The 12,247-nt window shown below is 46.7% G+C and overlaps 3 protein-coding genes and 4 non-coding genes across 11 annotated transcripts in view; all 7 read right to left on the bottom strand.

Annotated features, from left to right (window-relative positions):
• DYM (dymeclin) overlaps nucleotides 1–3,732 on the bottom strand; it is a 122,144-nt gene extending 118,412 nt beyond the window's left edge. For 2 of the 4 annotated variants that reach the window (XM_015887206.1, XM_015887209.1), the window contains exon 1: nucleotides 3,587–3,695. Coding sequence is in view for 1 of the 4 variants with exons in the window: in XM_032441552.1 (XP_032297443.1) it covers nucleotides 3,587–3,717 (131 nt within the window). In the remaining 3 variants the exon portion in view is untranslated. Of the gene's footprint in view, nucleotides 1–3,586 lie in introns of all 4 variants that reach the window. The other 2 variants (XM_032441552.1, XM_015887208.1) reach the window with 2 other exon arrangements.
• Nucleotides 3,733–3,998: 266 nt separating this feature from the next.
• On the bottom strand, nucleotides 3,999–7,377 carry CZH18orf32 (chromosome Z C18orf32 homolog). Of its 2 annotated transcripts, none has more exons than XM_015887212.2 (3): nucleotides 7,256–7,377; nucleotides 5,269–5,518; nucleotides 3,999–4,673 (listed from the first exon to the last, which is right to left on the bottom strand). In XM_015887212.2, the coding sequence occupies exons 2-3, from the start codon at nucleotides 5,491–5,493 to the stop codon at nucleotides 4,599–4,601; spliced, it is 300 nt and encodes a 99-aa protein (XP_015742698.1). In that variant the 5' UTR covers nucleotides 5,494–5,518; nucleotides 7,256–7,377; the 3' UTR covers nucleotides 3,999–4,598. The 2 variants fall into 2 exon arrangements, with proteins under 2 accessions (XP_015742698.1, XP_015742699.1); XM_015887213.2 differs by lacking the exon at nucleotides 7,256–7,377 and adding an exon at nucleotides 7,166–7,189.
• Nucleotides 7,378–7,507: 130 nt separating this feature from the next.
• On the bottom strand, nucleotides 7,508–10,670 carry LOC107325926 (60S ribosomal protein L17). Its single transcript, XM_015887210.2, has 7 exons — nucleotides 10,588–10,670; nucleotides 10,170–10,222; nucleotides 10,047–10,087; nucleotides 8,985–9,119; nucleotides 8,633–8,731; nucleotides 7,954–8,145; nucleotides 7,508–7,605 (listed from the first exon to the last, which is right to left on the bottom strand). The coding sequence occupies exons 2-7, from the start codon at nucleotides 10,207–10,209 to the stop codon at nucleotides 7,558–7,560; spliced, it is 555 nt and encodes a 184-aa protein (XP_015742696.1). The 5' UTR covers nucleotides 10,210–10,222; nucleotides 10,588–10,670; the 3' UTR covers nucleotides 7,508–7,557.
• Nucleotides 7,821–7,889, bottom strand: LOC116652566. Its single transcript, XR_004305726.1, has one exon. It is a non-coding gene; the product is annotated as a small nucleolar RNA SNORD58 (small nucleolar RNA).
• On the bottom strand, nucleotides 8,250–8,318 carry LOC116652567. Its single transcript, XR_004305727.1, has one exon. It is a non-coding gene; the product is annotated as a small nucleolar RNA SNORD58 (small nucleolar RNA).
• Nucleotides 8,816–8,883, bottom strand: LOC116652565. The gene has a single exon (XR_004305725.1). It is a non-coding gene; the product is annotated as a small nucleolar RNA SNORD58 (small nucleolar RNA).
• On the bottom strand, nucleotides 10,305–10,372 carry LOC116652568. Its single transcript, XR_004305728.1, has one exon. It is a non-coding gene; the product is annotated as a small nucleolar RNA SNORD58 (small nucleolar RNA).
• Nucleotides 10,671–12,247: the final 1,577 nt, after the last annotated feature.

Raw genomic sequence — 12,247 nt, 5'->3', positions numbered from 1 at the left:
CAGAACTTTGGGATGGGAAACGTTCCAAACAGAAACGTCTGACCAAGAAATGATAGCACCTGCTTCTTCCACTGCCTGCTGACACAAGTACATCAAGGGTCCCCACGTCTCAATGTGCCAGGCAGCTGCTGCCAAGGGGAAACTTGTTTGATAACACACACCCAAAGCTTCAAATGGAGTGACAGATCTCAAATCGATGCTGATGCTGTAAATGTGAATTCCAGCAGATAAACTGCAGTTACACTTAACAGTACAACCTACTGCTCACCCCTAGGAAAAGAGAAACCCAGCAAGCAGGACGTAACCTGACAATTCAATTTACGGCTTAGTTCTCCAAAGTATTTATTATCTGAAAGCAAGAGAAAGCAAGTGACAAAGCTCCATTCATCCAGATGTTTCCACCCCTGCCTGACGCGTTATGCACTCACTGTATCGCACAGCCCAGGAACAGTTTGGGGGGAGGAATCCCTGCTACATGAGATTAGTGATGCACAAGCACACCATAATGAGAACTTGTGCCCCTAAGAGCAACTGCAAAAGATAATAATAATAATAATAATAAAAGAGCAGAGATGCATCAGCCATACCTCAGTGCCTTCCAAGGAATAAATGCCATCAAACCACTGCTATCAACGCTTCCCCCACCTGAGTTCCCCAAGAAACTGCTTCTGCTCATGTTCTTTCCCACAGTAATGACTCATGGTTGCACCCACAGCTTTCTTACACCCACACGGGACTGTTCCTTACCCTAATCCCAGGCAGAGTTGCCCAGATATCAGCCACTCTCCATTTCTCCTCTACCCACTCCTTTTCAGGCTCCAAAACATCCTCAGTTCTGATCTCAAAGAACTGTTAAGATTACTCATCTGAGCTGTCTGCTGTTTTCTCCTGTAGACAAACAAACACAGCATCCTTTTTGTTCCTCCTGTTCTGCAGCTCATCCACGTGTCCACGCTGTTCTGCAGCAGCAGTCTGAAGCAGGCAGCTCTGCTGTGGTATGATGTGGTCCCTACCTAAGTTTGTGTCAACCTAAGAAAGGTGAAATCAGCACTCAGAGAGAAAAGACAGAAGAAAACAAGGTCTGAAGAAACATTCACAGAGTCACACTATGGCACTGGGCATCAAGAAGTGAATATGTGCCTGTGCACATGATGCGTGCTCTAAGGCAGCATTGCTGCCTTTCCACCACTGCTTTCAACAAGTCAAAACTACCCTATTTCCAAGCACCAGCCCTTGTTTTAGCATTCATTCATTCATTCATTCATTCACATAAAGATTATTTATCTTCTCTCCCCTCAGTCACTGCAACGTTACAGGAGACAAAAACTGCAGGCAGGAAGTTAGTAGGAATTCTACTGACAAACACCTTTTGTTACAAAGGTGATGAAACATCAGAACTTTCCTCCACCCTGTAAAGGTAAACAGGCACCGACAGGATCTCCAACAGCCAGGAATAAGCTTTATTACAAGAGAAAACAGAAAGCTACAGCTTTATGAAGCACACAGTTAAACAGCCTTAGGCTGCTGTGATGTCTCTCTCAATTCATCTACCCTTTACTTTTCATAAGGGGTGAGTGCAAATGAAGCCTCTGTGCAATTACTATCAGGTACAATAGGCTTCCCACTGCAGAGAACACACTTGGAAGAAATATCCATCCCCCTTGACAATGGTTATTCAGCCACCAAGCAGAATTTCTTGCTTTTAATTTGTCCTTTGCACAAAAAGACATGTGACTTAATAACTGCAAGCCCAAATGTCAGTCATTAGTGCACTAAGAACAGCCTGGGATCTTCCTTTTCATCTGGTAACGTCATTGGAAGCATCAAACCCATCCATCTTCCAGACTCGCTTGCATTATATACTACTGAATTTAACTAAGACTGCCAAGTGCTGGGAAGAGCAGCAAGGAGCTGACAGCTGCTCCAGCTGTGTGCTGCGTGGATTCCAGCCCACAGAGAGCACAAAGTAACGCCTTCCTCAGCTCTTTGCAATCCAAGCAGCAGTGACAACTTTTAATTTAAAATCGCTGGTGCAACTTCACTGCTTTTTGCTCAGAAATTACTAAAATTAGGAATTACATTACACAGTGGCTTTCAACATTAGACTCAACAACCCAGGAGACTGTCTGAACCCCTGAGCATTCAAGAAGTGCCCAGTACAAGGAAGAGTAGTGCTGTACTTCCATAGATCACAGAATGGTTGAGTCAGAAGGGCCCCCTAAAGGCCCTCAGATCCCACTCTGTGCAGTGCATAGGGACACCCACAGCTCCATCAGTGCTCAGAGCCCACCCAGCCTGACCAGCAGGGGTGGGGCAGCACTGCCTCTCTGCGCAGCCTGTGCCGGGGCCTCACCGCCCTCTGCCTGAAGAATTTCTTCTTTATATCTTATCTAAATCTCCCTTTTAGTTTGAAACCATTTCCCCTCATCCTACCACCACAGACCCTGATAATCAGTCTGTGCCTTTCTTTCTTATTCTTCCACTTTCCTTCCTCTTTGGATACTGACAGGATGATCTCAGATCTCTTTGGAGCCTTCTTTTCTCCCGGCTGAACAAACACACTGGTAAGGTGTTAGAGCTGCAGCACAGCACCATATCCCTCAGCACAAGCAATGAAAGAAGTCAAATGAAGATTAGAATTGGTATCAATGAAAGTACGCTTCAAAACCTTGAAATATTTACCACTCTTACTAAATACCATCCTTCAGAAATAAAGAGACCAACGTGGGAAATAACCAGGAAGTTGAGTGATACTGAGAAAACACATAGGGTGAACTGCTTTCACATCTCTGAGCACTGCCAAAAGGACAACACAACCCTCAGTGAGAACCATGAGAACCATAGAACCATTAAGGTTGGGAGACACCTCCAAGATCCCCACGGCCACTGATCAGGGGCCACATCTCCATGGGTTTAGAGAACCCCAAGGGATGGGAACTCCCCACCTCAATTTTCCAGTGCATCACCAGCACTGTATGGAGAAGGCATTGCCCCTGATATCCAACCCGACACCCCCTGGTGCAACATGAGGCTGCCACCACTCCCCCCATTGCTGTTACACGGTAGCAGAGCCCGGCCCCCAGGAGCTATAGGGAATTATGATTCTGCCCTGACCCAGCCCTTCCCCACACTAACCCACCCCACCTTGCCAACACCCATCACTACAACTGTCAGAATCGCGTGTACAACCCCTCTTTGTTACCAGCTGCACCAGCACAGAACCGCCGGCACCTCGTACCGCTCACTGCGTCCCTTAAAGGCTGTGACACCCCCTAAAGGCTGTGACACCCCTTCAAGGCTGTAACACCCCCTAAAGGCTGTGACACCCCTTAAGGGCTGTGACACCCCTTCAAGGCTGTGACACCCCTTCAAGGCTGTGACACCCCCTAAAGGCTGTGACACCCCGAGGTTCTTAGAGTCACACTGCCCCACATTGAGCGGCCACAACCCCGCAGCCTCACACTGACAGGAGCGGAGCGGACCGAGCCGGCCTCCCCCCCTCCCCACAGCGTGCCCCGGGCCCGGAGGTTTAACACAGCCGTGTTAAGGCCCAGCAGCGTTACCCGCCGCTCTGGGCCCCGCTTACCGTGACGAACCGCCGCTCCAATGCCTGCAACCGACACGCACCCACCGCCCGCCGCCACACGCAGGCGCACACGCCGCCCGCCTGCGGCCTTCCACGTCGCCAGCACTGCGGAGCTGCGCATGCGCCGACATCCAGGCCGGGAAATGTAGTCAGCTCAGAGGGAGGCCCGCGGCCTAGCGGCACTGCCCGCCTTCCATCTGATTTTTGACAGCGTTTTTTTGCTCTTTTTGTCGTTTATTCACAACGCGAGGCAATATTCACCCCCCTAACAGACTGGAGATTGAACGGCATTATGTCTTACCTCATACATTCTATCATTAAAAGGAACTTTATATGGTTGAAGTTGTGACAAAGATAACGGTGATCCAGCTTTACAACTATCTGTTAATCAAATCACACAAACACATTGAAAGGGATTTCAGCCTAATGTTTGTTTATTAGACAGGTATCATTTGAAACCACTGCAACAGAACGTAAAGCAGCAATTCTCTCACATCATGCCCTTGTCAGGAAAGTGGAATATTAAAGAAAAAATGAGTGAAAAATATCAAATCAAGACCTTCTATCTCCATTAATCTAAGTAAACTCACACGGCAGGCTCTACTCTTGGTACTTCTGACCATAGTATTTTATTGTCACGATGTAATTACTAGTTCTTTAACTAGGCCAAGGTTACAGTTCTCCAGTGGAAGCCTGAAGTATTGCACTCACAGCAGAACTAAGAAGCAGCACATGAAGCTAGACTTATCCACAAGCTATTTAATCTAATTTCTCGTCAATCAGATCATTATAGATGCAAAGTGGCTCCAGCGAGGAAAATAAAGAATAACTTAACATTTCATATAAGAAATTTGCTAGCTGCCATTTTAGCGGCAGAAGAGATCCTCTCCTGTAAGTGGCAAGGGGTTTTATTCAGCTGAAATGTGCAAAGAACAAAGTCTCTGTGTGAGAAAAAAGCAATCCCCATTTCACATCGGGCACAAAGGAATGAAATCCATAGGAATGAATTCCTCTAATCTGCTTTCTTGTCAGACACTTCTGTTGATCCCTTGGCGGCAATTCCGTTTGCGACACCATTGCTTTCAAACTGCAAATAAAAGACAACACCTTTAAAATGAGATGTTACAAATGATCTTTATACCCAGGACAGGAATATTTGGTGATGAAAATTACTTTTGTAAGCACATACAGTGAAGACTTATGCAGAATCTGCCCTAAGAACCAAAGTGATGGAATTTCTTTAGATTTACACATGATTATTTGGGGTGGAGGATGAGGGCAAAGCTCTCAAAAGCTCTGCTTTTTGATAGAAAAGACATGCTATAAATGCACAATTTCAACACATGCAATGTTTTATCCCATTGTGAGTGGCAAAGCCAGCAGAATAGCCACTTTTTATAACATTTTATGCATCAGGTATGATTTATTATTCACTTCCTGATTTCCAAAGGAACAGGCCGAATACTGTCTTCAAGCTTTTTCAGAACACAAGTGCAGTTCCTGTCTTTTTAAAGCCTCCCAGAAGCTCAATGCGAGAAACTGCTATTTCCAACCATCCCAGTACTGATAGCTCCCTTTCAGAAGTTAATAGCCACAAAAGCTTCTGTGAAAACACCCAATTTTGGTGCTGCCCACTGCTGCTCTATATAGATTCCCTCACTAGCTAAACGTATTAATCTTACCTTGTAAGATCCAAAGTCATCCCCCTTATCTCTCTGTGCAGCTGAAGGTGCCTGTGGATTCCCAGCACCACCTCCTTGCCCTTGTTTGGTGGCTGTTTCTTGCACAGCTCTCTTGGACCACACACGCTTAATGAAAGGAGCAATAACTGGATAGATGTAGGGCTCAAGGAATTTCTTGTAGACCCAGAGAAGAACTGGAATGACAATACAAGGGATGCACACCATGGCTTCCTCTTCTTCTGTGGCAAAGCTGAAAAGTAAAAAAAGAAAAGCTTACAGTTTTTGTATGCCTCTGGTTAAGAAAACAAGGAGGTCTTAAGAAAGGATTGCAGTTAATATTTAAAGAAAAAGTATCTCTTAAAGGCAGATTTTTAAGTCCCAAAATGCTGATGTTATTGCCTAAGATGAGAGCAGCTGTACGTTCCAATGCTATCGAGTCCGCAGAGACAATAAGAGCAACACTATGGGCAGTTTAGTACTAATCTTTGCTCTTTTTAGTTAATTTATCACCCCCACAGTTCAAAGTCAGAAAAACATACTCAGAAAATCAAACCTCTTGCTTAAATTAAAATATATATATATATTAAAAAATAAATTAAAAAAATAAAACAATCAGGACCTGGGGAGATTATGTGCTGCTTTCTTCCATCTCCACTAGACTGGGACTCACTTAACTTTGCTTAACTTTAACTCACTAAACTGAGAATCCCTTTTCTCCCAAATCCTGTGAATTTGGGAGTGATTTTCAAAAATAGCCCAATGAGCAAAGCAGAAAACCAAAAACCAAAGTGCAAGGGCAGAAAGGTGCTACTGGGAGAGGAAATGCTTAAGTAGAACCAGAACTGTCCCTTTCTGTGGTGCTGAGGTACCACATAACGCTACGCTCTGCTGCACAGTGCAACTTTGCCCTTCACATTTCTCTTTCTTGGCTGCCAACAGCTGAATTCTTATACTAAAACACAGAAAAAAAGCTTTCCACAATCCTTTCCATGAAGCTGCATAGCCTCGCTTGGGACGTTCTTTACTCTTTTCAAACTATACCAGTATAACCCCAGACAGACCCTGTGAAACAACAAAACATTGGCTTCCAGTTGACAGCTTCCAGTGACAGTTCTGCCCTCTTCCAGCATAACAGTACAGGAGCTGATGGGCAGATAGGAATCTTACACTGGTAAGACACACGTGAGGCAACCCACTAAAGCCATCTGAAAAGACTTATGCGCTCAGTGCCTGACTTCCTAGATATCAAATCTCCTGAGAAACCCTTAGGAATTATCCACATGCTGAAGAACAACAGGCCGCCTTCCATAGACAACAGCAAGTGTCTGTGCAGTCATTTTGCACACAGACAAATGACAGCTCTGCCAGATGCAGAAGAAAGACACAGGAACTAAAACAACAGCTTTAAAATGTCTGAATATCGTTGTGAAGTTTATTCTGTGCTTTCACGTTGCCTGGCTGGGAGGCAATTCATTTCTTAGGATAAAATGCTGAAGTGGCAAAGAGTGAAATCACTACTTTGTCAGATATGCTTTTCTTTGTCTCTAAGCCCGAATGAGAGTCAGCAGAGAGAACAAGCATGACACGGCACATTTAAACGCATTTAAACTTTATCTCTCACTTTTAACTCCGTTATTATCGAGCCATTCTCACGAAAACAAACCAAACAAAGCCTCATTAATAAAAGGGGTTTATTTCCCGCAGAACAAGGACAACCTGCTGCAGGACTCGCTCGTGCAGCGCTGCCCTGCGCTGTGTCGTTACCGGCCCATAGACCACAAGGTTCTTAGAGCCGGCCCGGTTCCGTTAAATGGCCGAACCGCCGGCGGCTGCGTTCTAGCTTTACCAGAACAAGGCAAGCTCGGCTCTAACAGGCTCTGGAACAAACAACTCCCCCCTCCGTCACGAATTTCGTCCTTCTGGAGGCCGCTGCGGCCTACACCTGAGCCGGGCCAGCAGCGACACCCCGAGCGGACACGGCGCCTACCTCACCGCCCTGCTGCAACTGCACCGGAAGTGGCCCTCCCCCTTACTTCCTGCGGATGTGCGTGTCGCCCCACCCAATCAAAGGCGGAGTGAGCGTCACGTGGGCCTGTCGCACGGAAGTGACGTAACATGCATGGGCGGAGCGGGACTCGCAGCTTAATGGCCGCCGGAAGTTCCGCCATGACAGCTCGGCGCTGTGTCAGCAAGGACACCGCGAGGAACAGCTGAGCAACACATCAAACACCACAAATAAAACATTTAAATTTTCCAATTTTATTTATGTACATCTGCTGGGTCCGATTTTTACTCCCGAGCCATCAGTTTTTGCTTCTTCAGCTTCTTCTGGGATATCTGAAATACAAAGAGAAGCAAACAAGGGTGAGGGTGCAGCTTTAACCATCAATACCATGGATCCCCCCATTGTGTGTCTGTGTTTATAGTATTAAATGCAATAACCCCCATGTTTATGGTATCAATGCAATGACCCCTTCACAGGGCAGCAATAAGCAATAGGCACAGCACTGCTGCTGTCTTTAGGTCGGCACTTCTGCCTTTAAATGCTGAAGGTTGCTCAGAAATAACATTTCTTTTCACGATTAAATCCAAAGGTGTCCTAAGATAAGTCATCACTGCAACCCTTCTGCATCGACACGCTGTTTAGGTCCTCAAGGTGTTAAGAACACGATGGTTTATTTCTACCTTTTTCTTTTGAGCAACTTCTTCTTCTGGTTTGGGGACGATCTGCTCCTTCTCGGTGAGGATCATCTCGATGTGGCAGGGGGAGCTCATGTAGGGGTTGATCCTGCCGTGAGCTCTGTACGTGCGGCGGCGCATCTTGGGGGCCTTGTTCACCTGGATGTGCTCGATCACCAGAGAATCCACATCGAGACCCTGGGACGGCGATAAAACACATCATAAGGTTTGCATAAATCATTTCACCCAGTAATGTGAAACTGCAATCCAACCAGAACACCCAATGAAGGTACATCATGCTGATGGCTCAGGAAAACAAGCTCTTATTTCATGGTTGTTCCAAAGGTGTCCTAAGATAGTCATCAACGCCATCAAAGCTGATAAATAAAAGCAACGTGAAGCACACAGCAATGATACGAGCTGACCCTGAGTCTACTGATCTTGTTCTCTGTGGATTTTAAGAGATAGAACACTTAGAATAGGCACAAGTCAGATAACTGTCCCTCTAATACCTGATAAAAACTACCACTCATGCTGTAATTACACACAGCACAATTCAAACAACAAAACAAGTCTCTATGCCACGCTTTCAGCTCCAGAGCAGATCCTCATCTTGGATGTTTGAGGAGAATATAAGCCCAGTGTCACAAGAACAGGTTTCAATGAGTAACACGACCCAGCCTACCTTGAGCTCAGCATTGCTCTCTGCGTTTTTGAGCATGTGCAGCAGGAATTCTGCGCTCTTCTTGGGCCAACGTCCCTGTGTCCAGCCCCACTGCTTGGCCTGTGAGATAAACAGCTCTGGTTTAGTGCTGGCACCTGGACCCATCTGTGCCTATAACTTCCCATCACGTGCTCTTTCAATAAGATTGCTCAGAATATAAGTTTCTTTTCACAGTGAATCCAAAGGTGTCCTAAGAAAAGTCATCATAGCAATCTCAACCAACAGCTCTCCCACTCAGATTATCACCATATTTCCTCTCTAACGTGAGGTGTACCCTAAGCACCCATCCCATGTTTCCTATCTCCATCCTCACCTGGGCACATCGACCAACTCCTCCGTTGTAGCGACGGAAGGGAACACACTGCTTCTTCAGGGTCACATCCTTCAGGTACTTGGTGGCCTTGCGGATGTGCATGCCCTTGATGGCCTGGGCAGTCTCACGAGTGTTCTAAAACACACAGCGATAGCTCCTTGTAATGCTTCTTCCCAAATTACAATGGGAGTTGTGACAGGACAAGGGGAAATGGTTTCATGATAAAGCAGATGAGAGTTGAACTGGATATAAGGAAAAAGTCCTTTAGAATAAAGGCAGTGAGCACCAACACAGGCTGCCCAGAGCTGGTGGATGCAGTTGTTGCAGGTGCCCCTGTTTGATCACACGGCCATTAAGGTCCCCTTCAATTCAAACCATTGTAAGATTCTATAACTTAAAGCCACTTGTCAAGAGGAACAAGGTGTCCCTCTTTCTTGGAGCAACCACCTGTCCTTTCCTTTGACAATTTACTTTCTGCTATAAATTCAGTCCAAAAGAAGCACTCAAAACTAAAAAACCCACAAAGGAAAGTAACTGACAATCCTTCTCTTTGCTATCTACTTCTACAGTTCTTATCCTGATCCCTATTACTGAGCTTGCAGCTAGCTCCACTATCACCCTCCTTGTTTTTCACACCACGACTACAGCTGCTCAATCAGAAACATGAGTGCTTATATTTATCACAGCTCCCTTTTTGGCCACTATTCCAAAAAAACAGGAGCCTGGGCGATCAATGCCTGTTCAACTGTCTGATACGGAATCTCACAGATAGCCCTCACAAGAGCACAAGTTATACATACAAGCTAGAAAACCCAATGCTTATATAAAGGAATTAAAAAGAAGAAAAACAGCAGGGATAAGGTATCAGTGCTTCAGGTACTCTGTGTTCAGCATATTACTAGAACAAAAAAAGCAAAGCTAAATCAACAAAACTGCTTTTCACCTCCATAACGTAACACTGATGTGGAGCTACATGCAGGCCATAACCTACGCCATCACACTATTTTAGTAAAAGCTATTTCCTTCAAAAATTAGCATTTGGTGTCATGCCCACTCACATACCTTGAAGTGCACGCGCAGGTTGGAGCCCCTGGACTTGCATGCTGCGAAGGGAAAAGGTAAAAGGCATGAGATGATCGTCCTGCTGCAGCACTATGGGGAGGTATGGGGAGGCACAGCACTCACACTTGGTGGGGTTCTCCGGATCCAGCGAGTAGCGCACCATCTTTGGAGCTCAGCTGCAGGAAAAGAGAAGACAAATATCGTTAAGATAGGCATTAGGCGGACAGTGCAGCTCCCGGCCGAGCCCAACCCCGAGCAGCCGCTCAGAGCTTACATTTCTTTTCACAGCTCAACTCAAAGGTGTCCTAAGAGAGTCATCATCGCAGCCACGGCCTGCATCGGCGCGGCCCCACGGCCTGCATCGGCGCGGCCCCACGGCCCTCTGTGGCCCCATCCCCACTCTCCGCCATCGCCAACCCCGCCGATACCGAGAGCACGGACCGAGCCCGCTCCCCTCCCCGCCTCCCCGTGTCATCCCGAGGCGGGATGGGGCAGGATGGACGCGGATTGCAGCAGCCCCCCGGCCGACACGGCTGCTCACCTCGGCGCGGCGGCGGAAGAGGAAGGACGGGAGCGGGAGAGGGCGGGGAGTAAGCGAGCTCTCGCGAGAGTTCACGGGAGGCGGGACTGAGGGGGTGAGGCGGGAGGAAGGAGTTGGGTTGGGCCTAGGGACGCGTCCAGCCTGGCCGTAATGGCTGCAGCCACGGGGCACCCACAGCCGCCTTGGGCAGCATGTCCAGTGCCTCACCAGCCTCTGGGTGCAAAAATTCCCCCTAAGATCCAACCTGAACCTGCCCTGTCTCAGTTTAAATCCATTCTCCCTCATCCTATCGCTGCCCGCCCCCTCCTGTCTATCCGCTCCCTTCAGGTACCAGTAGGCCGCAGTGATGTCTCCCCACAGCTTTCTCCTCCCCATGCTAAACAATCCCAGCTCCTCAACCTTCCCTCAGTGCTATGAACCCTCAGCTGAAAGCCAGCGCTGTCTGCAGGGCAGTGAAGCCAGCAGCAAGTCCAAAGGCTGCAGCTAGGTGGCAATCCAGGACGAGGATAAGAGAGGAGCCAAGAGATGCTTCTTTATTTCTTACCAGAGATAGCCGTGTTAAAAATAGGTATGTCAGAGATTTTACTTGTTAATAGAAAAGGTGTTTGTCATTTCAGGCTGCTTTTGAAAGTAGAACTGGTTGGGAAATTTGGCTAAACAGCTCTGCAGTAAAACTGAAATATCTTCTGAAGGCGGTACCCAGTTACAACAGAACCAGCATGAAAAGCATGGGTGGGAAAAAGGAAAACACCTTCTGCATGGCCATTAGTCAGTGTCCAGGCATCTCCTGGTGAGGGGAAGGAACAAATCTACACTTAGAGGAAGCAGAGCAGAGCAAGAACTACTGCCCGTGTAAATGACTGCTGGGCTATTTCTGGATCTCTTGTTTGGTGCTAATAAACCCCAAAGCTTTGAAGCTAGGATTTCACCCAGATGGGAAGAGGAAAATATTTGAACTATCACAAATATTTACATGGATGGAAACTGTAGAGCTGTAATTGTAACTGCAGCTCTCCGTTCACCTGCCTTAAAAGGTGCCTTTCCCTTTGCTGTCAAGGGAAAGCTTTCTGTGTGTCTCCAAGCAACTTGTCAAGCACCAGCCTGCAAGCAAGGAAACATTACAGCACTGATGGGACACGTTAAGATATTACTCCTTCGTTTTATACATGATGGTCGTGTGGGGAAGAAAGGAGATAGTAGCCCATGCTCTCAGGAGCATGCTTGCTTCTGGCGTGGAATGATTTTCACCAATTAGCACTTCCATCATCATGCATGGGATCAGAAGCTGCCCAGCACCTCAGTGCACGCAATAATAGTGGTAATGTGACGGAGGATTTGCAGTGTCAAAACACTCATAACATTCCTCAGTCGTGCATTACTGGAGATAAATAACAAATAAAAGTGTCCTCTCTGGAGTCCCATGACTTTGAGAAGCAAGACAAATGGAAAAATATTATAGAGATTAGTTCCAACACTTTCTTGCTGATTTAGTTTCCTGTGGAATAGGAATGGTAATATTTCCAAGTCGCCAGATGTAATCAAAGTGAGCAAAAGTTAAGCACTTAAGTCCAAAATCATGTTCCTTGAAACTCCTGAATTGGGGACAGCTGTCTCCTAATCCTCCTGGAATTGAAACCCAATAGGATTTAACCTTAAACTC

This window comes from Coturnix japonica, chromosome Z, assembly GCF_001577835.2.
Source record: "Coturnix japonica isolate 7356 chromosome Z, Coturnix japonica 2.1, whole genome shotgun sequence".
Classification (NCBI taxonomy): Eukaryota; Metazoa; Chordata; class Aves; order Galliformes; family Phasianidae; genus Coturnix; species Coturnix japonica.
The sequence above is the reverse complement of the archived record's forward strand: the minus strand, read 5'-3'. Positions and strand labels throughout refer to the sequence as shown.

Bases quoted from the DNA above. Each gene is read 5' to 3' on its own strand.
- CZH18orf32 (XM_015887212.2), bottom strand. From the start codon at position 5,493: ATGGTGTGCATCCCTTGTATTGTCATTCCAGTTCTTCTCTGGGTCTAC. The intron at 4,674-5,268 runs GTAAGATTAATA...TTTTATTTGCAG, and splicing joins ATGACTTTGGATCTTACAAG to TTTGAAAGCAATGGTGTCGC.
- LOC107325926 (XM_015887210.2), bottom strand. From the start codon at position 10,209: ATGGTGCGCTACTCGCTGGATCCGGAGAACCCCACCAAGT. The intron at 8,146-8,632 runs GTAGGCTGGGTC...TCGCCGTCCCAG, and splicing joins AGAGCAATGCTGAGCTCAAG to GGTCTCGATGTGGATTCTCT. The intron at 7,606-7,953 runs GTAGAAATAAAC...TTTGTATTTCAG, and splicing joins AAGTTGCTCAAAAGAAAAAG to ATATCCCAGAAGAAGCTGAA.